The 24,862-nt window shown below is 40.0% G+C and overlaps 1 protein-coding gene across 1 annotated transcript; it reads left to right on the top strand.

Moving 5' to 3' along the window:
- Positions 1-47: 47 nt before the first annotated feature.
- TYW5 (tRNA-yW synthesizing protein 5) lies at positions 48-24,603 on the top strand. The gene is made up of 8 exons (XM_075530426.1): positions 48-261; positions 5,444-5,598; positions 9,877-9,946; positions 10,641-10,685; positions 11,718-11,855; positions 16,660-16,747; positions 17,142-17,258; positions 22,799-24,603. Exons 1-8 carry the CDS (start codon positions 184-186, stop codon positions 23,053-23,055), a joined length of 948 nt encoding a protein of 315 aa, XP_075386541.1. The 5' UTR covers positions 48-183; the 3' UTR covers positions 23,056-24,603.
- The last annotated feature ends 259 nt before the right edge of the window (positions 24,604-24,862 follow it).

Genomic DNA, 24,862 nt, shown 5'->3' on the forward strand with positions numbered 1-24,862 from the left:
CCGCTCTGGTAGAACCCCCCACTTCCTCCTTTCCTCTGCCAGCACACAGCTGTGTAGCACCGAGGCCTGCCGGCCCCTCGCCCGAGTCCGGGGAGCACGCCTCCGCGAGCCGCCGGAACCTTTTCTTGTGGCCCGTGTTTCCGGGAGGGCCAGAGGCGGGAAAAGGAGGGGGCTGGAGGGAAGATGGCCGGGCCGCGCTTGGCGGTGCCCCGGCTCGCGGACGTTTCGCGAGAACAGTTCACGCAGCACCTCTACCCGCAGGTGAGGCTCGCGGGCGGGCTGAACTGCTGCAAGGCCGGCTGCTTCCACGCGGGGCGGCCCCGCACGGCTCTGCGCCCGCACGACGCCGAGGAGCCTGTGCGTCCCTCGGCCCGGGGCGACTGTTCCTGGTGACGGGACAGCCCGGTATTTCGTCTGTTCCCTCTTTTTAGACAGCAAAGAAAACAACAGGTTCCGACTTCTGGGGGACAGGATGACCGGGTGCGCTGAGGGAAAGAGGCATTTGAGCTGAGACGGTCGTGCACTGCCATTGCCTTGGCAGCGAAGGCCTTTCGCCGCGCGACTTGAGGTGCAGAGGGGGGTTCTCCGTGGGAACTACGCTCGGAAGTCAACTGCAGGTTTCTGCAACTGGATTTTTCAAACCACTAACCAACAGGGAAAGCAGAGGCCCATACCCCAGGAGAAGTCTGGTGTTCGATTCTAATTACCCTGGTGGGTTATAGGCCAAAAATAAGACATGTTTAAGTTTAATTTGAATATTAGGGTGTTTTTTGGTTTCTTTTCAAAGGAGGTCACTATATCCAGGCGGAGGGAGGGAGTGTATATTTACTTGGGAAGCTTTGCAAGGGAGGCCAGGAGTCAGAACTGGATATAAGGAATCCTGCGGGGTTTTTTTTTTTTTAAGAAGAAGAAAAATATAGACATAGTTACAATTAGTCTTTTTATGGTTAAAAAGAAAAGAAAACTGGTAATTTTCTTACCTCATATTCATAGTATTTAAAGAGAATAGCATTCCTTTCTCTCTCCCTCTCCCTCCCTCCCTCCTTACCTGTTGGGCTGCTAACTGCAGGCTCAGTGGTGTGAAACCACCAGGCCCTCTGTGGAAGATGAGGCTTTCTACTCCATAAAATGTTACCATCTTGGAAACCCACGGGGCAAGTTCGCTATAGGGTTGCTATGAGTCGAAATTGACACTGTGACTGAGCGCAACTATAGGCAAGGATTCAAGCCTTTGATTACAGAATCCCGATGAGTCAGAATTGACTTGATGGCATGGTAGATAGGCTCTTCTTGCCCTCCCCACAACCCTCTACCAAAGTATCCCATAAAGGGCATTTGGGCCTTTTATATGAAGAACTTTTAAAAATTGAGGGGGCGGGGAATGACAAAAATCCTATTTAAAAAAAAATGAGACAGAAGCCTGAGTGAATAATTCACAAGACTGAGTGAATAATTCATAAAAGATGTATAAAAATGACTTTTGAACACGAAAAGATGTTCAAATTCCTAAGGAATACAAATTAGATGACAGTGAGATACCCGTCACTTGTTTCTGATCCAGTGAATGGAACACATACTTATTCACTTTTACATTCGAATGCTGACTTAGTAACGATCGAAGAAATGATGGAGTTTTAAAAAGTCCCTCATTTACACCAATCATAGCAATTCTTGTTTAAGACAATTGCCAATTGATCAAAAGTCACACTACAGCGGACTATCTTCTGACATCTTCTGACATCCGACATGCACTGATTGAAAAGAGGGCTTTGTGTGACACTCCTCTCTAAAATCTATAACCTGATCTACTCTTGAAGAAACACAAGATAAGCTCAAACTAAAGGGCATTCTATACAATAACTGTTACTTTTCAGGAATGCCAAGGTTGTTGAAGACAACAGCAAAGCAACTGTTCAGATTACAGGAAACTACAAGAGACATTGCTGGTGTTAAGACTAGGTGCCGTCTAGTCAGTTCTGACTCAAAGTGACCTTATGTACAGCAGAATGAAATACCACGTGGTCCTGCACCGTCCCCACCATTGTTTAAGTTTGAGCTCACCACTGAAGCCACTGTGTCAGCCCATCTTGTTGAGGGCCTTCCTCTTTCTTTACCTGCTGTACCAAGCATGTCCCTAGACCCGAGGACTAGGGTCTCAGCATGTTCAAAGTGTGTGAGATGAAATCGTAACATCCTTGCCACGAAAGAGCACTCTGGCTGTATTTCTAAGACAATTTGTTTGTTCTTTTGGCAGCCCAAGGTATTTTCAATATTCTTTGCCAGCACCAAAATTCAAATGCATTCTTCTTCAGTCTTCATTATTCAGTGCCCAACGTTCACATGCATCTAAGGTTACTGAAAATACCAAGGCTTGATAGCTAAGTGCAGTGTGACATGACATTGAATGCTGAGCAGGAAAATAGCTAAAGGTTATCATAGGTACAATTGCTGTTACTTGAATATGGGCTGGATGGCCTGATATGTAAAAAATATATTAATTTTAAAAAAATTATCCTGCAAGAGACTGTTGTCAGGAGCCCTGCTGGCATAGTGGCTATACATTGGGCTGCTAATGCCAAGTCAGCAGTTTGCAATGCCAATCTGTGGGTGAAAGATGAGGCTGTCTGTTCCAGGAAAGAGGTACGGTCTCAGAAACCCACAGGGCCATTGTGAGTCGGAATCAACTCAGAAATGAGTGAGTTCTTTAGAAAGAAAAGAATACGTGTTAGCAATTTACCCTTAAAAAAGGTTCAGGAGAATTTTGTTGATTCATATGTCCTCTACACACAACGAGAGAGCAGATTATAAAGTAAATGAGAACAAAATGCTAAATTAATAGTTGGTGAATCGGGATCAAAGATGTATAGGAATAATTCATACTATCTTCCTGCTGTTCTATAGATTTGGAATAATTTCAGATATAGAAACAAATATTTGGCTAAAGTAGAAATTTTATTTTACTTATTTTTTATTCATTTTATTGAAAGCTCTTACAGATGTCATAACATTCCATAATTCATAGAGTTCAAACATAATCATACAATTGTTACTATAATCAGTTTCAAACATTTTTCTTCTTGAACTCTTTGATATAAGCTCAATTTTATCCCCTTCCTCCCCCACCCTTGTTATAAATTATTATAAATATTCCATTATTATATGTATACATATATTTTTTTCCCACCTGCAATTCTGTTATTCTCTCCTCTGGAGTAGAGTTCTACAGGCATCATTGCTGTCAGCTCCCCTTTCCCCGTCCCCCCTCCTTTCAGTATCCTCAGGGAGTCATTCCTCACATTGCTATTTCGGTAGGGTCTTCCATCCTGGCACTCCTGCATCGAGCAGTCTTATATGCCTGAACATACCCTACATATGTTAGTTTACGTGAGATGAGACATAAGCCTTAGCAGTAGGTGGAGGAAATAGTGAAGAGCCAGAGGATAATTATGAGTTTCATCAGTGCTATGCCACAGCCTGAGTTCATCTCTCCCCTGCCCCTGCAAAGCCCTTCTGTGAGGGCCTGCCCACTTGTCTTGCAGGTGGGCTTTGGGTCTCCACTTTGCCCACACTCCTTCATATCCATTTGATGGCATGTTTTTGAACTTCTGATACCTATTCCTATGATGCCTCATCATCACAAAGGCTTCCATGTGGTATTTGTTGCTTCCCTGCTCAAGGGCCACTTGTTTGACTACAAGCCTGTATGACCCCAGACACTGTGTGTGTGTGTGTGTATTCATTTTATTGGGGGCTCATACAGTTCTTACCACAATCCATACATACATCCATGTGTCAAGCACATTTGTACATTTGTTGCCATCATCATTCTCAAAATATTTGCTTTCTGCTTGAGCCATTAATATCAGCTCCTCATTTCCCCCTGTCCCTCCCCACTATCTCCTCCCTCATGAACCCTTCATAATTCATAAATTACTATTTTGTCATATCTTACACTGTCTGACATCTCCCTTCACCCACTTTTCTGTTGTCCGTCCCCCAGGGAGGAGGTTATATGTAGATCCTTATAATCAGTTCCCCCTTTCTACCCTACCTTCCCTCCACCCTCCAGGTATCACCACTCTCACCACTGGTCCTGACGGGCACCATCAGGTTTCTTCACTGCATTTGCTTATACACCCATTTTGTCTTTGGAGATCACTTTGGGAAGATGAGTATCATATAGGGCCACATTATTAGAACAAACTGTTCTTGTGCTTAGGTGAGAGTTTAGTAGAGGCCCAAAGTCCAAATACTTCTTTATTGTGTTTATATATATGTACACGTATGGACAAATATACTTATATAATTATATATATATAAATTTTTGCTTTTTTTTTTCTCTTCTCCTGCCCAAACTATTATACCCATTGAACACTTCTCAGTAACTCCTCAGACACTTTTCGATTGATCTAACCTGACCAGGATTGCTACACCCTCCTCACTGTCAATTTTATAACCCTTATTGTTCCACTACCCTTGTCATTACTGGCTCACCACTCACCTGCCCCTGCCTCTTCCTCCCCATGTCCCCCCAACCTCCAAACCGTCACTGTCTCCATGGGGTTGCTTGTCCTGCCTATCTTACATAGACACCAAAAAGAAAGGCCATATAAATAGTGCTAAGTCTAACTGATGTCCTGACAAAGAGTAGATCAATATCTCTCTTAAATTATAAATTTTAATCATCACAGCACAAATAGCAAACTAAAAGAACCCGCTGCCACTGAGTTGATTCTGACTCGCAGTGACCCTATAGGATAGGCCATAGTGCCCCTGTGGGTTTCTGGGGTGTACATCTCACCAGAGGAGAAATCAGAGACCAAACTCATGCCACCAAGGACGTGGTGTCCTACAGAGCAGCACGGAACTGCCCCGTGAGTTCTTAAACGGACTCTTAAGGGAGTAGAAAGCTCCATCTGTCTCCTGAGGAGCTGCTGGTGGTTTTGAACCAGAAAAGTAATCACTAAGCCACAGGAGGAGAAACCTTCATCTTTTTACGTTGGAGCCCCTGAAAGTACTATATTTTTGTGATCAAGCATATTCATGAAAAAATGCCCTGTCTAGGGTTCTTTCTAAACTGCTGTTGAGTTCGGGTCTTTTCCTCCTTGTCTAAAATTTTGTTCCAGGCATATTAATCACACGAGGTGTTTTCCCCCATCATGAACCTCAAAAGCTTTGAGTTTGACTGTCTGGAGGATAAGGAGCACGTTTTGTTATTTTGTCTGGTGGTGTAGTGTTTACACACTGAGCTGCTAACCTCAAGGGCAGCAGTTTGAAACCACCATCGTGCTCCACATAAGAATGATGGGGCTTTCTACTCCTGTGAAGAGTGACAGTCTCAGAACTCACCCTGCCCTATAGGATTTCTGTGAGTTGAGATCTACTTGCATTGTATTGTTGCTGCTCACTGATTCTTTGTCTTCCTATTTCCCTGCACATACAGAGAAAACCACTTGTGTTGGAAGGAGTTGATTTGGGGCCATGTACAAGCAAATGGACCGTGGACTACCTAAGCCTGGTTGGAGGGACGAAAGAGGTCAAGATTCATGTTGCTGCTGTTCCACAGATGGACTTCATTAGTAAGAACTTTGCATATAGGTATTCTCTCCTGAGCTTTATCCTGAGCTTAACAAATAACTAAAGACTGAAAATATTTCACATCATTACATAAAGACCACATAATATTTTATCTTTTGGCTAGCTTGATTGATATATCATAGGTAGATATAAAATATGTAATTCACTGATTTTTAAACATAACTTTTAAAAGACGGTTATTTATGATAAGGTATAAACCTTATATATTCTGGGGTCATGGTGCGGGACAGAATTCCTTTAAACAAGAGTTAGATTACACCTAAAGCTGGGTGTGTGTGTTCATTCAGCACCTGGTTGATTTATTGATTCTACTATACTAGTAGAAGCCTTCGTGGCGTAGTGGTTATGCATTGGGCTGCTAACAGCCTGGTCAGCAGTTTGAAACCACTAACTGCTCCACAGTAGAACGGGCTTTACCCTCCCACGAAGAGTTTAGTCTCACAAACCCACCGAGGCATTTCTATCCTGTCACTATGAGTCAGCATCGACTCAGTTCTGCCAAAAACGCAGGACAAGCAGTTGTTAAAGTCATCTTGAACAATTAAAAATCTTACTTCATTTTCTCTTGTGCCCAAATACCTTAAGTACCTTTAATTTTAGTCATAGTTGGTTTTTTTGTGCTTTGCAATCTTTGAAAGATCTTAAAGAGACATTCAAAAGCTGCTGAATGTCTACGTGTGAATGCTTTCAGTGCGTCATCTTAAAGATTTAATATGCTGTTCTCATGAGTTCCATTGAAATGTTAAATTACAAGGCACACAACTTCCAAATTCTGAGCGTGTGCAATTCCCAGCAGGTTTAAACTGTTGAAATACCATGTAGTTCACAAAGCCTTCAGTGTTGACATGAGCTAAACAGAGCTTCGAAGGCTAGGGCCATTCCTCTCTCACTAGGGTCTTTTTTTTAAACTCACGTAGCAGCTGCCAAAACATTTCTCAGTTTTTGATCCTTAGAATATTTTCTATTATAGTTTGGATTTTAATAGGGCATGAAATGAATTTAATTGCCATAAATTTTTCTTAGTGACTAAGAACTTTTCATTTTTTATTAAATTAAAAAAGTAGAAGAAAGTCCTGGAATGATGAGTGTTTTGCAGCCGGCAGTTAATGATGTTAATTTTCCAAAGGAGCCAGTGGCTACTGAACAAATGGCTATTGAAACTTCATCTTGAATTGCCTCGATGTTTTGTCATGTCTTTTAAATGTTCAAAGCTATTTTGAAGCACATAAATTACATAATAGTTCTAATCCCAGTTTCTGCCAAGTCTTTCACTAGAACTCGTAAAACACTGCAAGATTATTTCCTTAGTGCAAGGTTAGGGGAACAAAAGAAAGATTTAGCCATTTTTAGCAATAAACAAACAAGCCCATTGCCCTGGAGTCCATTCTGAATTAAGTTGTGGCTAGATGCTGTGAGTCTGTCACAACTCACAGTGACCCTACTGTGACCCTACAGCGGGTGGAGCACGGCCCAGGCCCTGCCAAGCGTGAGATCCTTCCTCTCTGGGCCGATGATTACAGCCACTGTGCAGTCCCATTGTCGTTTTACTGATCCACTACTTTACCAAGCATGTTTTTTTTCCAGAGACTGGTTCTTCCTGACAGATGGACAATGAGTTCTCCTCTTTCCTCAAGGAGCCTCTGGCTGAACATTGAAAACAGATTTGATTGTTCTCTGGCAGTCCGTGGTGCCTTTGTTCTTTCTCACCATCGTAATTCAAAGCCATCAGTTCTTCGGTCTTCCTTGGTCAATGTCCAGCTTTCACATGCTTTTGAGACCATTGAAAATGCCCTGACTTGACTACGGCACAGTTTAGTCTTTAAAGTGATGCCCTAGCTTTTGCTGAGTGTGTCAAAAGAGATCTTTTGCTGCTGATTTGCCCAAAGTAGTGTCTTTGGACTTTCTGACTGTTGCTTCTATGAGTGTTGATTGTAGGTTCAATAAGATTTAAGTTCTTAACAACTTAGGACTTTCCTCCATTTATCATGATGCTATTGATTAGTCCAATTGTGAGGAATTTTTAAATTGTTTTTGTGTTTTCGTCTTTATGTCGAAGTGTAATCCAATCTGCAAGCTGTAGTCTTTGTTCTTTGTCGGTAAATGCCTCTTCGAATAAGCAAGGTTATTTCAGGCATGTCTCAGGTTGTTAATGAGCCTTCCGTCAGTCCTTCTGCCGCGTTCTTCATCTATACAGTCCAGCCTCTCGGATTGTTTGCTCAGCACACAGACTGAATAAACAGGGTGAAAGGACACAGCTCCGGCATACGCATTTCCTCATTGTCCTTAGAGAAGCCCTGAGTCATCAAAATAAATCATCAAAGTAGGCATATGAATATTATCCTTTCACTGACCGCATTTTACTTAAGGATAGGTCTTAAGTGCTCTTTTTAACAATGAATACAATACCATTACTTTTCAGTATTGTTCTGAGCATAGTAGACCATATTGCCTGATTCAAAATGGCCAATCCATGTTAGCTCACTCGTGCCTAGGATGTTGGTCTTTCGATCACCACTGCATTTTTAATGACTTCCATTTTCCTAGACTCATGTGTCTTGCATTCTGTATTCCAAGTGTTAATGGATATTTGCAGGTATTCTCGCTTTGCTTCATGCCTCATCAGCAAATGATTGTAAAAGCTTTATTCCATCCACATCATTAGGGTCAAGGCTTCCGATTGAGCCCCATTTTCTGGCATCAGATCAGAGAGTATCTCTCTGCTCTTTACCGAGGGCTAAGTCTTTTTTCCAAGTCTAGAATTGTCTGGACGCTCTTTTGAAGGCTGCCCCACTTAGGTGACTGCTGCTGTTTGGAACACTGTTATTATAGCTCACAGCGTTCAGCCCGACAGTCACACGTCATGTGAACAGGTGACTCCGTGGCCTGAGGTGACAGACAGCTTCAGTGAGTTGCCGAGGCTACATGTCTTTACAGATGCTGACTTTGTAGAATGGCTGTTGGGTTTGAACCACCAAATGTTTGGTTAGGGGCCAAGCACTTTAACCTAGCACTATAAAAACATAAAGCTCACTGCCACTGAGTCCATTCTGACTCAGCTACCCATAAGGATAGAGTAGAACACCCCCTTGGGTTTTCCAAGACACTCTCCACGAGAGTAGAAAGTCTGATCTTTGTCTCACGTCACCCCCTGGTGATTTCACACTGCTGACCTTGTGGTTAGCAGCCCATGCACAACCACTACTCTCCTGGAGCTGCTCACCTTACACTCTAGGGGTAGAAATTAAGAAATCCTACACAACATGTCACTGTTATCTCTTTTAATGTCAGATTGTTTCTTTGCTGCTTCCTGGTTCATGAGTCCCTGCAGCTACACGCCTCAGAAAAAGAGTCCAGTTTAACATCAGCCCACGGACTGCTGACCGTAACCCCTTATCCGCCTGTGTGTGCCTCTCCTTGATATAAAGTTCTCTCTCTCTGCACTTGCGTGTGTGCGTGTTCAGTTGTCTCAAGTGAAGTCTTTTTTTAACACTTAAGACGAGCGTAGTAGCTAAGAGTCACTGTTTATGCTTTTCTAGAGAACTCGTCTTGGTACATTTGATAGCAAGGATGGGATTCTGGAGAAACACAGTCATGATGATGAGAGTGTGGAAGTGTGCCTGATGTCAGTGCCTGCCATGCTCTGAGTAGATGACTGACTCCTATGCTCTCCATCCGTAAGGCTCGCTCTACATGATTTCTACACGGCCTCCAGTGCCTGTTTCCCCAACAGTCGGCAACTTAGTTTTGCAGAAGGCTACGGAGCAAGGAATGGGGTTCTAATAGGACAGTATTAGTGGGAATGCTTGCATTAGTTCAGGGATCACGTGACAACTTTGTTGTAAGAGAACAAGATTGAAGATTAATAACAATATATCCTAGTTTTTAGGTGAGCTCTAGGTTTCACAGAAACCAGTAGCTAAAAACAGCCCATAAACTTAGTTTCCACGTTCCTCCGTGGAGAATTATGCTACACGGCTAAATTCTCTCCTTCCTACAAGCATTTTCAGTCCATTGACAGCCCTTCTCGTCTAGCTGTAGTTCACCATGAGAGATTGTTTTTATAATGAGTAATGTTGCCTCGTGTCACAGCTGGTAGACTACATTCCTCTTACCTCGGGGTCCTTGTAGAAACGGTACTGTGTGTATTGCTACATGCCTAGTGCGAGTGTGGACCCACTTCAACATCCGCTACCACCAAGTTGTTCCGACTTCTATTTATGGTGATCAAATGATTACCTGTTTATTATAAATCCAAGAATGCCTTCATGTTTATTTCAGAACACTACCTTTTAACAAATTGGTCCAGAGGGCAGCAGAAGAAAAGCATAAAGAATTCTTTATTTCAGAGGTAATTATTTTTGACATGTTTTGAGGACATTAATATCTATATGCTAGAAGGGTTTTATTTGTAAAGAATGTTAAATATATAAGAACTATAGTCGTCTGATGGTCATTCTTAAAGTTTAACTGAGAGTTACACTCTTGCTATCTATTATCTTTTAATCACCAAATTACTGTTCTGTGCTTCAGTTATATAATGGAGATAAGATTTGTGAAGCTTGATTAAATAAAAGTTATGACGTTCTTAGAACAATGCCTGGCACATAGGAGCTATTTACTCAAAACTCACTTTCTAGATTAAAAAAATTATTTTAAAAAATACAGGTTTATCTCTTATTCTACATTTGTGTTATATTAAAGAAGCTTATTTTTGGCCCTCAAAATTACATTGTGAATCATGTGTTATGCAAGTGAGAGATCTTGTTAATAGTCTTAAAACACTGAGAACAAATCAGTTCAGAGGTAACATCTACAATAAGCATGATGGTTTTATTTACTGTTTTGTGGATAAAATCATTATTGCAAGAAGCACGTAAAAACGTTTCTTCATGTGGCCACCAGAGAGCATTCGTAGAAAGGATAAGCTAACTGCATTTTAGGAAACTGCTTAATTGGGTGAGATGGTAAGACTGTTTCCTCCTTTCGTTACTTGTTGAGACTTTCACATGAATGCCCATGCAGTGTTTCCTTGCGTTGTTTAGGATGAGAAGTACTACTTACGGTCAATTGGGGAAGATCCTAGAAAGGTAAATATTATTAATGTAAAACAGTTACTTGAAACCTAAATGAATTTGTGTGCATTTGTGTGTGTGAAACCAGTGCTATTAATTTTGTACGTACTGCCTGACATACATGTTTCATCCTTTTCCATTCTTTTCTCACTGATTGTGTCCTGGAGTAAGAAATAGGCTATTGGAAGTTGATTACTTGTTATGAGAATGATGTTGGCAACAAATGTACAAATGTGCTTGACACAGTGGATGGATGTATGGATTGTGATAAGAGTTGAACAAGCCCCAATAAAAAATTTTTTTAAAAAAAAGAAAGGTAATTCTTTATCTTTCAAGTAGGACTATAGAAACATAGTGTTTAAAATAATCTTTAACTGGTCATTTGGCTATAAAACATGTTGCATTTCCCTGCAGCCAAGAAATCTCTTTGGTGTATTTTACAAACGTCCACTCAACTAAATCAATTTTAATGAAAAGTTGTTATTAAAAATCGTGAATAATTCGCTCTATAGACTTGGGCAGTAGGAGTGATACCACCTTCCTTCTGAATACTGTGCCATGTGCTCCGAGTCAGTTAAGATGGCCGTCATGCCAAGGAATGACTCCTGATTGGTACCAGTAAATCATCTATTACCTCTTTATGCCGCTGTTTAGCTCCTTTTTCCACTTACTCTTTTTCCTTAGTAGAACCCATAGATCAGTGGCATTCAAGTTGTAGACTCCTGAATGTACAATGATTTGTATTAGAGTAGATATAATTAAATAATACTTGATTAAAATAAAAAATCTGTTAATGGATTATATTACACCTAATAGGGGTGCTATTGTTGACTCTATAGTTATTTCATTTTAGAAGGATCATGTTGGCAGGTATATTCACATCATAGTATTTTAAACAGCAAACCAAGCTTTGCCCCATTGTGTATATTATGGGGTCTAATGGTAATCGTGAATAAAATAGACATTATGCCAATATTTTATTTACTATTAAGTTCTGCATATACACTTAAAAAAATCTAATCCTTTATTATGTTTTTCTCAATGCAGGATATTGCAGATATCAGAAAGCAGTTTCCTTTATTAGAAGGAGATATTAAATTCCCAGACTTCTTCAGAAAGGAGCAGTTCTTTTCAAGTGTTTTTCGTATTAGCTCACCGGGATTGCAACTCTGGACTCATTATGATGTATGTTACATGACTGCCTAGAGATTTAACATTCCCAGTTTCAGCTTCTGTAAACCAAACCTCCCTGCCTTCATGTTGATTCCATCTCACAGAGACCCACTATAGGACTATCTTTCTAGGAAAACAGAGCTTCATCTCTTCTATGGAGGAGCTGGTGGGTTCCAGCTGCTTGCCTTGTAGTCAGGGTCCCAACCAGGGTCCCTCCGATAGACCACCCTGAAGATCTTTAACAATTTGCTAGAACGTAACTTTTGAAATTAGATGTTCTCCACAGTGGTGCTATAGGAATGGATTATTTAGTTCTTCGTATTTGCACTTCTCCGTAGTTCTTGATTCATCTTTGTGTTTAGAGGGTGATTCAAAGTATTGCTATAAAATCCTAGAAACCTTTATTAAGCAAAGGTGTGAAAATGTGAAGCTATCATTTCTCACCATAGCCTTCCTCTCGGTCTGTGCCCTTCTGAACCGTGTCACCATCATTCTTAACCTTTCCCTGAAGAGTTCTGCACTTGATATACACCACCCGAAAAATGGTAGTTTAGGGCATCCTTGAGGGGTTTTACATCGTATTTCTTTTAAATCTGAGTTTTGAGAACAAAAAGAAGTGTAAAGGGCAAAATTAGGGAGGGCTGTAGGGTACTTGGGGTAAGATTTCCCCCAAAATTCTCCGAGGACAGCCTTTTGTACATTTTAACAATAACCAGGTGCATTGTTGTGATGGAAAAAATTATTGGGCATAAATTCCTGGCCCTTTTCTCACCAATGCAGTTTTCTGTTTTATTTGTGCTTTCTCCTTATAAGTCCCTGTGATCCATCCTGTGTCCTTCAAAACACTCTATTAAGATTTCTCCTTTGGAATTCCTAAAACCAGGTACCATAACCTCTGAGCTACCTTGAATTTAAATGCTCAGCAGATCCCTTCATGAGCCGCTTTATTATTATTGTTTATTATTATTGTTATTGAACATTGCTCTCATCTCAGTAAATCTGAGACTCAGTCCAGTAACAATTCATTTTATAAAATCATCTTCATTAACTTGAAAGACTGATAAAAAGATCAGCTCTTTGAACTAGCTGATGTTCACTTAATGCTTTGGGGACTCATCAAGCTAAAAGCTTGAAGCCACAATACTTAAATTGAAATGCCAAACTATGTTAGAACTCAACTTAAGTAGAAATCACATCAATATGAATTCTTCAGTTGTCTTCTCCCACTCTCTGGATCTCAGCCCCAGTGTCTTCTTTTGTCAGAGTTGATGGTCACGCCTCTCTTAGGGCATCTTGGAGGTTTTCTTGACTTAACACTAGGTTTATGGGATGCGTCATTTGACGTCTTTTGATTTCCTCAATGAAAATTACAGAAACCATTTACGTTTACCTTCTATTTATGCTGACTTTAATCCATTTAATGAGACAAATCCATTTTCTTCTAAGCCGCCTAATCTTGGAATTTTCTGAGTGATATACCTATCCACAGATATGTGTCTATTTGATGCAAACGCAAATTGAGTATTAATTCTAGTAAATCAGTAATTCATGGAAGCATTGTTTCAGTAATAAATATAAACATAGTCCAAAAGTTCTTAAGAAGTAAATATCAGAGTGGCCTTGTTCTCTGCCTCCCGAAGAGAGATCCCATGCCTTCAATGAAGTTGTAGAGTTCTGATGGCGAGATCTTTAAAGTCGATGTAAAATTGCCAAGCAATCTGTGACCATCTAGACCATGTTGGAAGATTGGGAATGGATGATGGAGGTGATGATCCAGTTCCTTTACCAAATGTTATGCGGCAATATTAAAGAGTCATTCAGTGGTGCATCCACCAGCAGGACGACCCTTCTCCTCCTCGTGAGGATGATGAGAACAAAGGGAAAGGAAAAGGACAGATGATGTCCCAGTTTGGGACCAAGAATTCCTGAACATTGAACTTATTCTGGCTGCAAACTACTTAGACATTAAAGGTTTCCTTGATGCTACATGCAAGACTGTTGCCAATATGACCAAGGGAAAACTCCTGAGATTCACAAGACCTTCAATATGAAACACGGCTTTACTGAGGAGGAGGAGGAAGCCCCGGTGCGCAGAGAGCCGTGGTGGGAAGAGAAGTGGGACCGTGGGCCTGACACTAGCGCTGCTGCTCACAGTGCTGCTCTAGCAGCTGCGGCTGTGTCAGCTGTGAACCCAGGGCTAGCGGGAACTAGAGGCTTTCTTGAGGGGTGGATGTCGGGGAACATGGACAGCCCTTGTTCTTTGGATTCAGGCTATGTACAGTGAAGAAGTTGCAAAAAAACCCAATAAAATTAAATAAAAAATTGAAGGGGAAAAAAAGTAAATATCAAATGTAGAGATAAACAGTACTGTAAAGATTGTCATGCTGACTGACCCAAGCAATCCTTAAAAACAATACTTCTAACCCAATATCTCAAATGCTGTATAATATTAGATATAAATCTTATGTACAGTATTACATAATTTCATTTATAAATTAAGAGTGAATAATTATATTAAATAGTTTTTTTAAGAAAATGCAGTTTTGCTCACATGTCAATTTTATTAGTGTCTATAAAGATAGGCATATGAGATGTTTGTAAACCTGTTTAAATAATTGATCCATCTAAAACCTGCTTATGGGGGCAACGCGCTAGTGACTTGGGAAAATGCCCGCCTGCGTTTGTTAAAAATGTAACACTCCTAACGGAAAATAGTTTTTTCCTTGTCTCAAAAGTGAACCCCTTTTGGAGGAAGACACCTAGCAAGACTAAGGCAGGTGTGTTACTGAATTTGTCTGCAGCTATCTATACTGCAGACCTTTTTAAACCTGTCCATGTGTGAGCCGAAGCGCTACTAATCCTATTGTTTTATTTACCCTGGTGTATATACCAAGTTTTATGAAGAACTCTTTTATGTGTGTAAAGGGCACAGAGCGAGAGGGCATTGCAACAGTGGCACATTTGGTCCGGTTGTGATATGAGGGGTCATTAATGTGTGTATGGAACTGTTATACCCGAGGAAGAAGGCCAAGCACCAATTGTACTATGTGGGTCTGTCTGAAAGCCTAGTCTCATAAGCCTGACGATGGCAAATGGCTACTGTGTTTGTAGGGCAGCGAGAAGCATAGGAAATTGAGCTCATTCTCCTCAGTGCTGTGGAGTCGATTCTGACTGATGGCTACCTGTATGTATGACAGAGGAGAACCACCCCTATAAAGCCTTCGCTCTCCAATGGAGCCACTGGTCATTCAGAACTGCTTACTGTGTGGGTTAGCACCCCAACTCCTAAAACACCCTTCCCACCAGGCCTCCTTCCTTATCTGCATGTAAACGTAAATGTTTTTAAAACATTAAAAATGTGCGTGGTTTGGGAGAAAATTCAAAAGCTAAAATATTACCCAATGATTTACAAAGGATATGCTTTGATGTTTTTTGTTTTCTGAATCAAACTATTGTGTCAATGCAAACATTTTTATAATTCAGCACAGGACCTCTTGATAGGATTTCAACATAGTACCTGATGAAATGAAATCACTATGAAATCTTAGCATATTATTTCATAAAGGTCTTACATGAACAGCACGGGGAGAAAATGAGTGGTAGCGCAAATACAGTTTTAACTATATTCCATGACTATTTTGAATTCTAAGTGATGTCCCTTTTACCTTGAATTAGAAAGGATATAACATAAAAAGTTTTCTTAAGTTAAAATTCAGTCAAAGGAGTTGTAACTATTAAGTTAAGGCCCACAGAAGTACTAATAAGAGATTGGTGTTAGAAGAAATGCATAGGTAGAAAGAATATGTTAATCATTAATAGATCTTGCTTAAATATATCTTTTAGTTCCTTATCTGAGAATTATGTGGCTCTGACTTCTAACATTTTACAGCAATTAAAAAAAACAACTTTGCAAATAAAAGGATTCCAGGAAGCTTAGTGGTTACAGAGTTAGTCTGCTAACCACAAGATTAGTAGTTTGAAACCACCAGCTGCTCTGCAGGAGAAAGGTTAAGACTTTCTATTCCTATTGAGAGTTGGTCTCAGAAGCCCACAGGGCAGTTCTGCCTTGTTCCATGAAACTATAGGGTCACTGTGAGTTGGAATTGACTCGAAAGCAGTTGCCAGATTGTATTCTTAAAGAGATAACAGAGAAGGGAATATGCCTATGCCCAGCCTCGGGCACCGGGGGGCCAGGGGCTAAGTGTTCAGCTGCTAACCGAGGTTGTAGTTATACTCACCAACCGCTTTGCATTAGAAGTTGTGGCCATCAGCTGACATATTCTTAGCTGTGGAGACCATTAGGGCAGTTTTATTGTGCCCCTTAGGGTCACTACAAGGTGGGGTCCACTGGATGGCAAATGGTTTATAGCCAAATTATGGTTGGTCACGTATTGAGAAGGGCGAGTAGTGCTTGCAGCAGTACCTTGCATTTCCCCAGTGCTGTTAGTCTATGGTCCAGCATTAAAGCAAATGTTAACCAAGGAGAGCTCAGATAGGTTTGATAACTCTCACTACTGGTTAATGGCAGGTCAAGGGCAAACAGTCTCTTGCCTCCAGGTTTCCTAATGGCTTACTTAGCCTTCCCATGGTTAAAGCAATGCTGTAGACATGGTTTTAGACATGGCCTAGTAGTGTATGGAATACTCATGCTTCCATTGTTCAAGTAGAATAATAATAACTTAGGTTCCACATGTTGTTTATTGAAGCAGACATTTCTGCTAAGGAATAGGATTTACAGTCGACTGTTTAGAATAGTTTGGTTTTATTAATTTGAATGTTAGATATTATTTATCGATAATTTCTTATTGGTCTTTAGATTATGGATAACTTCTTAATACAAGTGACAGGAAAAAAGCGTGTTGTACTATTCAGTCCTCGAGATGCCCAGTATTTATATTTATCAGGTATGTTCCTTGTGTATTAGTTACATTTCTAAGATCTGGACTATTCATTGACTCTGAGAACTCTTTATTCCCATAGAACATCTTGGGATTTCTTTCTAATTATGATGTATTGTGTTCTGCGTTGTGTATGTGTACACAGGTAATGATAGGCTACTTGAAGAACGAGGTTTTTCGGGTTGTCTTAATTATGTTACAAAGGAGCCAATGGCCATAATTAGAGGGTAGGTCGTTGAAAATTGTCTGAGATTTCAGGAGAATACTAATTGTTCTCTCCAGGTGGGTTCAGTAATTGTACAGAAAGAATAAATTCTCATATATTTGTGACTACTTTAAAAAATTTGCCAACTTTTTGCCATCTGGATTCTTTTTTTTTTTTTTTTTGGAACTTGTTTAGGTACTAAATCAGAAGTACTGAATATAGATAAGCCAGACTTGGCAAAATATCCACTGTTTTCCAAGGCGAGAAGATACGAGTGTTCCCTTGAAGCTGGAGATGTGTTATTCATTCCCGGTAAGGATTCTGAAACGCAGTAGTGTGCTGTTCAGAAAGTCTGTACTCTGACATTCATCTGCTGTGTTCCCTGTCCTGTAGAAGAAACTTGCGGACACAGGTGTGTGTGTTTATAAAGTATTGTTAGGTGACCTCATGTCCATGCCATCATAGTGTCTGCACATTTTTGTAAAACTAGGTTTTATTTTTCAGAGCCCACCACATAAACTTAGTAGCACTCTTGGGCTATTTGATTAAATGACACCAAGCAAGACACTTTATAACTGGGAAAATAATGTGCCTATTTGTTTCATTTTGTTTCACAATCATTTTATATTTAAAATAGTTGCAAATTTTAGGACTATGTCATTTAAGTGTTTACTAGGAAATAGTAAATTTTTAAAACCAAAATAGATTAGAAATTTTATTAAAAACCAAGATTTCACAATCTCAACCTTTGATACCTTTTGTGTGCATTTTTCTGTAGCAGTCTATGAGTTGAAACGCAAACTCACTGCCATCAAGTCAGTTCCAACTCCCAGGGACCCTGCAGGACAGAGTGGGACTGCCCCTTGGGTTTCCAAGACTGTTACTCTTGCTGTTTAAACCATTTTATTAAGACACAATCCAGACTTCATAGCAATAGTTCAATCAGGTCAAGCAGTGTTGTACATTCACTATCACAGTCATTTTCGAAACATTTTCTCCCTTGTACTGCTTGACATCAGTTCCCCATTAACCCCCACCCCCCACCCCCCACATTCACACCTTACCACCCTAGGAACCATATTGTCGTTATCATCTCCATAGATTCTCAGAACCTGGGCTTCATATGCCGAGAAACATATAAAGATACATAACAGAGAGTCTAAAACACTACCAACAATAACGAGATGCAACAGAGATAGTCCTAATTTGAGAAATAAAGAAAATATTAAAAATCAAATAAACTCAAAGTGAAACTAAATGAAGATCAAATGACAAGGTTTTAACCATTAAAGTCACATTTATTTAAATCTACAATTATATCTCCAATACTCTGTCTGATAACCAGGTTATTCCCATCCCTCCTTTATGGTCAGACGGGAATCACCAGAGGCGTATTCCATGTGTGGATCCTCTGAATGTATTTTGGGCTCCCACTGTCATCTACAGGCTTCTGCAAACCAGAATTTCACTATTTAAACTGATACCTTTCCCTCCTTCAGATTTGGTGTGTAGCGTTTACAGCCCTTGGATCACACACACTGGTGCATTGCTTTCACGTGAGCTTCGTTGACGTGTCACTTAGAGGGCTGCTTGTTTGAAAACAAACCTCTAAGACCCCAGATTGCTGTTTTTCTGACAGCAGGGCTCCATCTAGTTTCTTCGTGACCCTTTTCTGTAGCGTCCACAGCTCCTTGCTTTCTTTATGGAGCTGCTTATTGAGCTGGACCATATCTGAAACTATTGTTCTTGGGTTGGAGCTAGGATTGAGTGTGAGCCCAGAATCTGTATCTCAGTCCTTTTACCTGCCTGTAGTTCACCTTTGAGACAGCTTTGTTATTTCATGAAAGAGGGTCTTCCTGAGCATCCTCTTGGAACACGAAGTCCTTCTGATGTAGTCCACGGTAATGTAGTTAAAACACTGCTGAGATTGTTGATGTGCACAGATTACGTCCTTATGTGACTGGACACCAGACAAACAATGGGAGTCCTTGACACTTAATTCTTTTTTTTTTTATTAAAAAATTTTTTTTGAAAGGCACAAATTTTTAATTGCACCCTTGATTTTTTTTTAACTGTGAGCCAAGCAATTGATCTGACTTACTTTCTTTTTTTTCCCAATGTTTTATTAGGGGCTCATACAAGTCTTACCACAATCCATACATAACATCAGTTGTGTAAAGCACATCTGTACATTCATTGCCCTCATCATTTTCAAAGCATTTGCTCTCCACTTAAGCCCTTGGCATCAGGTCCTCTTTTTCCCCCTCCCTCCCTGCTGCCCCCTCCATCATGAGCTCTTGATAATTTATAAATTATTATTTTGTCATATCTTGCCCTGTCCAGTGTCTCCCTTCACCCCCTTTTCTGTTGTCCGTCCCCCAGGGAGGAGGTTACATGTAGATCCTTATAATCAGTTCCCTCTTTCCAACCCACTCTCCCTCTACCCTCCCAGAATTCCCCCTCACACCCTTGGTCCTGAAGGTATCATCCACCCTGGATTCCCTGTGTCTCCAACTCCTATCTGCCCCAGTGTACATCCTCTGCTCTATCCAGACTTGCAAGGTAGAATTCGGATCATGATAGATGATAGTTGGGGGGAAGGGGGGGAAGCATTTAGGAACTAGAGGAAAGCTGTATTCTTCATCGGTTCTACATCACACCCTGACTGACTCATCTCCTACCCTAGACCCCTCTGCAAGGGATCTCCAGTGGCCCACAAATGGGCTTTGGGTCTCCACTTTGCATTCCTCCCCCTCATTCACTATGGTAAAAATTTTTTTGTTCTGATGATGCCTTATATCTGATCCCTTCGACACCTCATGATCGCACAGGCTGGTGTGCTTTTTGCATGTGGGCTTTGTTGCTTCTGAGCTAGATGACTGTATTTACCTTCAAGCCTTTAAGACCCCAGACGCTATACCTTTTGATAGCCGGGCACCATTAGCTTCCTTTGCCACATTTGCTTATGCACCCGTTTGTCCTCAGCAATCGTATCATGGAGGTGTGCACCCAATTATATGATTTTTTTTGTTCTTTGATGCCTGATAATTGATCCCTTTGGAACCTCGTGATCACACAGGCTGGTGGGTTCTTCCATGCGAGCTTTGTTGCTTCTGAGCTATCTCTTTTGATAGCCTGGCACCATCAGCTTTCTTCATCACATTTGCTTATTCACCTGCTTTGTCTTCAGCAGTTGTGTCGGGAGGGTGAGTGTCATAAAATGCCAATTTATTTATTTTTAATTTAAAATTTTTTTGAATGCCAATTTAATAGAAGAAAATATTCTTGCATTGAGGGAGTACTTGAGTGGAGTCCCAATGTCCTTCCACCACCTTAATACTAAACCTATAAATATAGGCACTTAGATCTATTTCCCCATCCTCAGATATATTTGCATATGTACATGGCTTAGTCTAGACCTCTATAAATGCCCTTTGCCTCCCACCTCTTTCTAGGACTCAAAAGCCTCATCTTTCTCCATGGAGTGGCTAGTGGTGGTTTTGAACTGCTGACCTAGTGGTTAGCCGCCCAACACATTACCCCCAGCCCTGCACCCTCCCCCTCTCTACAAACACTACACCACCAGTGGCACCTACATTTCTTGTGCAACAAATGTTAGTTTGAAAACCTCAAAAATGTGCATGATGTTCCTTATCAGTCATATGAGTGACATCTGTTATTCATATTTAAAAGTGAATACCTGCCTGAAATTATAGAAATCATACTTAAGATTAAAGGCATGCATTAAGATTGTGATAAAGGTTGTATGAGCCCCCAATAAAATGTTAGAAAATAAATAATAATTAAAAAGATGTGATAGTTAAGTAGACATAATAATGCATATTTTCATGGAGTGGTCCACATTCCTCTTTAATTACATAAATAATTAAATATGAAAAATTAAAACTATCTCAGAAAAAAGTTCTTTTTTGCCTTCCAGCCTGAGGGGCCGTCGGCCTGCACTACATTGGGCAGTGTGCTGTGGCTGGTCACAAGGTGTCCAACGGCCAGTTCTTTCCGAAGTGGACCACCAAGTACTTCTTCCTAGTCTGTCTTGGCCTGGGCTCTCTGCTGTGGGAATGTGACTGTGACGTACCGGTGCACAGCCACCTGGAAGCCGCCGTGGTACAACGAGGGCAGTTCTGTCCTGTGGGCCATGGCAAACGGGCTTAGGTGGCAGGAGGCCGCAGATGCAGCCCCTGAGCGATGAATGGCACACAGGCCAAAAAGTTCTTTTTATAGTTGTATTGGGAAACTTAAATTCATGTAAGAGTAGAATTAAAGATAAATCAGTTGTGTCACATTTTTTGTCTTCTTGTATTTTCCTTATCTATATATATTCATATTCATGAGTACCTCTTTTTATTATGTAGGCAAATTAGAATGTAGACTTTAAAAATAAAATTATAACAGTTGGACTAGATTATAAATTTTGAGGACATGGAGCCCAGGCTTTATTAATGTGTGTATTTCCCAAAGGACCAGATACAAAATCCTTTACTTGTCTAAAGACATGATACCTTGACTTCTAATTCTTAAATTCACTGAAAATAACCAGCATATTTTTTAAGTGGCACTGCCATTTAAAATTTTTTTAATTTTAAAGATTTTGGATTTTATATCTTGGAAGGTGTGCAGTTTTCCCTTATTTTTATATAATGTTGGTCAATACTGAGCATTTGTATAACAAAAGCTCTGTTTGGATTTATATTTAATAATATGGTTACCTTTTTATATTGAATTTTTTGTATGTGTGTGTGACTCAAGTGAGTTTTTATAAAGGATACAAGAAGTTTCAGGTTTTGCAGTTAACTGGATACAGGACTGCACCCCACAGGTGGTGACCTGTGATGAGATGAGGTGTGTGAGAGAGAGAGAGAGAAGGCAGAGGGGCAGAGGGGAAAAAAGGCTACATTGAATTTCTTAATGAAGACTTTTAAGTCAGTAAGATTAAAACCATGTTTGAAAACTAGTTTCCTGTAACATTTAGACTGAATTTGTGCCTGACACTTGGCGTCTAGTTGCTCTTCCTTTCTCCACTGGAGATTGGACATTTTCTAATGTGAATACTTTATGTTTGTTAAGTTGTGATGTCAGTTTATTCTTATCGCGTGTATAGGAACTTTTTTTATTTGAAAAATAGCCCACAAAGAGTTCTTGTGTTAGATTCATAAACTTGCTAGTGGGACTAAATATCTAATTAGCTGTATAATAGAATAAAGTTCACCAACTCCTTCCGCCACCAAAGTATAGTATAGTATTAGGTTCTATAGTTACTGTAAAGGAGCTCTAAGAAATAAAAATTATTACACTTGCATCAGAAATATAAAACTGAGGAGGTTGTAGTGGATACAAACCAAGCACGTTAGAGAGCCAAATTGAACTTGAACAGGAAGTCTTTGGAAACAAAAGTACGAGATCACTGCATCAGAAAAGGCCAGTGAATCCCTCCGTAACTGGGATGTTCTGCACACAAAAGTAAACTACTTTGATTTCGCTGCGTTGCTCAGAAAGTGTAAACAAGGAACACAAACCACAGCCCCAAATTAGCACACTGCAAAACAAGCACTTTATTATATCTTTAAAGTTAAACGGGGAGAGGGAGCTATTTCTAAAGGTTTAAAAAGTAAGGGTTGTTCTATTGACACTTTAAATTGGTTGGCAATTCACAAAAGTTAGAGTGAAAATGATTCTGTTCAAGTTAGGAGTGTGCTAACGAGGGATCTAGTTACAGGAATGAGTTCTTACATTGGCTATATGTAATTCGTGATATTTCACTGACATTTTGGGGTTGGAATCTTTTTTTTAACTAGGTTTTATTTTTAACTTGTTTTTTAAAACACGTTCTGCAGCTTTATGGTTCCATAACATAATTTCTGAAGAGTTTGGAGTGGGCGTGAACGTTTTTTGGAAGCACCTCCCTTCTGAGTGCTATGATAAGACGGACACCTACGGAAACAAAGACCTGGTAGCGGCAGCCAGAGCGGCCCAAATTTTGGACAGAGCTCTGAAGACACTGGGTGAATTACCAGAGGAATACAGAGACTTCTATGCACGGCGAATGGTTTTACACATTCAAGACAAGGCCTATAGCAAGAACTTCGAGTAAATAAGGCCGTAATGATGGATGTAAACTTTTTAATAAAATTCAAATATTAAAAAATTGTTTTTCAAATTCATTCTATTAAAATAGAATATCCCAATTTCAGATTTATAGATTAAGTAGTATGAAGGCGTGTCTGTGTGGTTCTAGTTGATACAGATTATGATAGTTGAAAGAGTGCTATACTGGTACCACTTTGTAATTTTGGGGGACAATCCAACTTAACATTATTTAAATAGTAACAAAAACTGTCGGGTTGAGACACATGCAGTCTTGGTAGAGAGGCTTCAGTGTTGCTGACGCAGCGGTCCGATGATGTCACCAAGAATCTCGGGATTTCATTTTGTTTTCCTCTTCTCAACCACAGCGTTAGCATTCTCCTCAGGCTGGCCTCCCGCGTGATTGTGGGATCTCTGCCACTAGCCGCTGGGGCCCTGTGCGACTTCATTTGTATGCAGCACAAGAGCCAGGCTGGATGCCAGGAGGCCGCACTTAATATGACAAAGCTTTCCCAGGATTCTTCAGCAGATTCTGAGGGCTCAGTGGTCTAACGAGCTTAGATCTGCTCATCCCTGTCAGTGACTGAAGAATATGGAGGAAGCACTTAGGGCAGTCAGGTGTAGTGGAGCCAGGATTGAATTGTCCTCCATCAAGGCACATAAGGCATATTTTGGAACAGAAAGTATAAATATATATTAAAATCAGGGTTATGATATGCAACAATTGTACATTTTCTTAGAATATGAATCCTTGGACATTTTAGACCATATACATGCCTAAATCCTAAACGTGTGTGTTTGGGATTTTGTATTGGTATACATATTTAATAATAGACCTCATAGTTTTGTTGCATAATCGTAACAAGACAGCTGATATTTTGGACTGTTTGTGACTTGTCCAGATGTTTAATCTGGCCCTGCCTAGGCTTCTCCCTTTCTGTAATTTTTGAATTTAGAAACAAATCAAGTTTTTATACCTAATTTAGCCTGACTGAAAATGTCCCCACTAAAAACTTTCACCTGTTCCCTTTTTAAAAGAAAAATGATCCCCTACTATTTTCATTGAAAGATAATGAACCTTTGTATGTGGATGTACCCTTTGGCCAGTGGTGATTACATTGTAAGATAGCTGAAAAGGCCCACATAACTTTTAGTGACGACATAAACCCATGTGAAGCCATATCAGAATATATGAATTTAGAGTATTTTAATTAGGGAAAAACATTTTCTCTATTGAAGATAGTCCATCTATTCATATCTCGTATAGAGTTGAATTCCATATGCAAAAAGCAATTAAATTTTAAGCTAAGGAAATACATAGTAAAAAATGAATTTTGTGTGTCTTTGGGAAGAGAAATTGAAGTTATTTAGGCCAACAAAAATATAGAGACAATTGTTTGAATAAGTCTAGTATTAGATTTTGGTCTTGGCTTATTTCTTGGAGTATGCAATGAGGTTCATTAATGATTCATTTCCTTTTTGAAAGAAAAAATATATTAAAACCAGGGATCAAGATATGACAAAATAATTTATAAATTATCAAGGGTCCATGAGGGAGGGGGTAGCAGGGAGGGAGGGGAAAAATAAGAGGACCTGATGCCAAGGGCTTAAGTGGAGAGCAAATGCTTTGAAAATGATGAGGGCAAAGAATGTACAGATACGCTTTACACAATTGATGTATGTATGGATTGTGATAAAGAGTTGTATGAGTCACTAATAAATTTTTTTTAAAGAAAATTATGATGGCAACAAATGTACAAATGTGCTTGACACATGGATGTATGTATGGATTATGGTAAGAGTTGTATGAACCC

This window comes from Tenrec ecaudatus, chromosome 13 (assembly GCF_050624435.1).
Source record: "Tenrec ecaudatus isolate mTenEca1 chromosome 13, mTenEca1.hap1, whole genome shotgun sequence".
Lineage (NCBI taxonomy): Eukaryota > Metazoa > Chordata > Mammalia > Afrosoricida > Tenrecidae > Tenrec > Tenrec ecaudatus.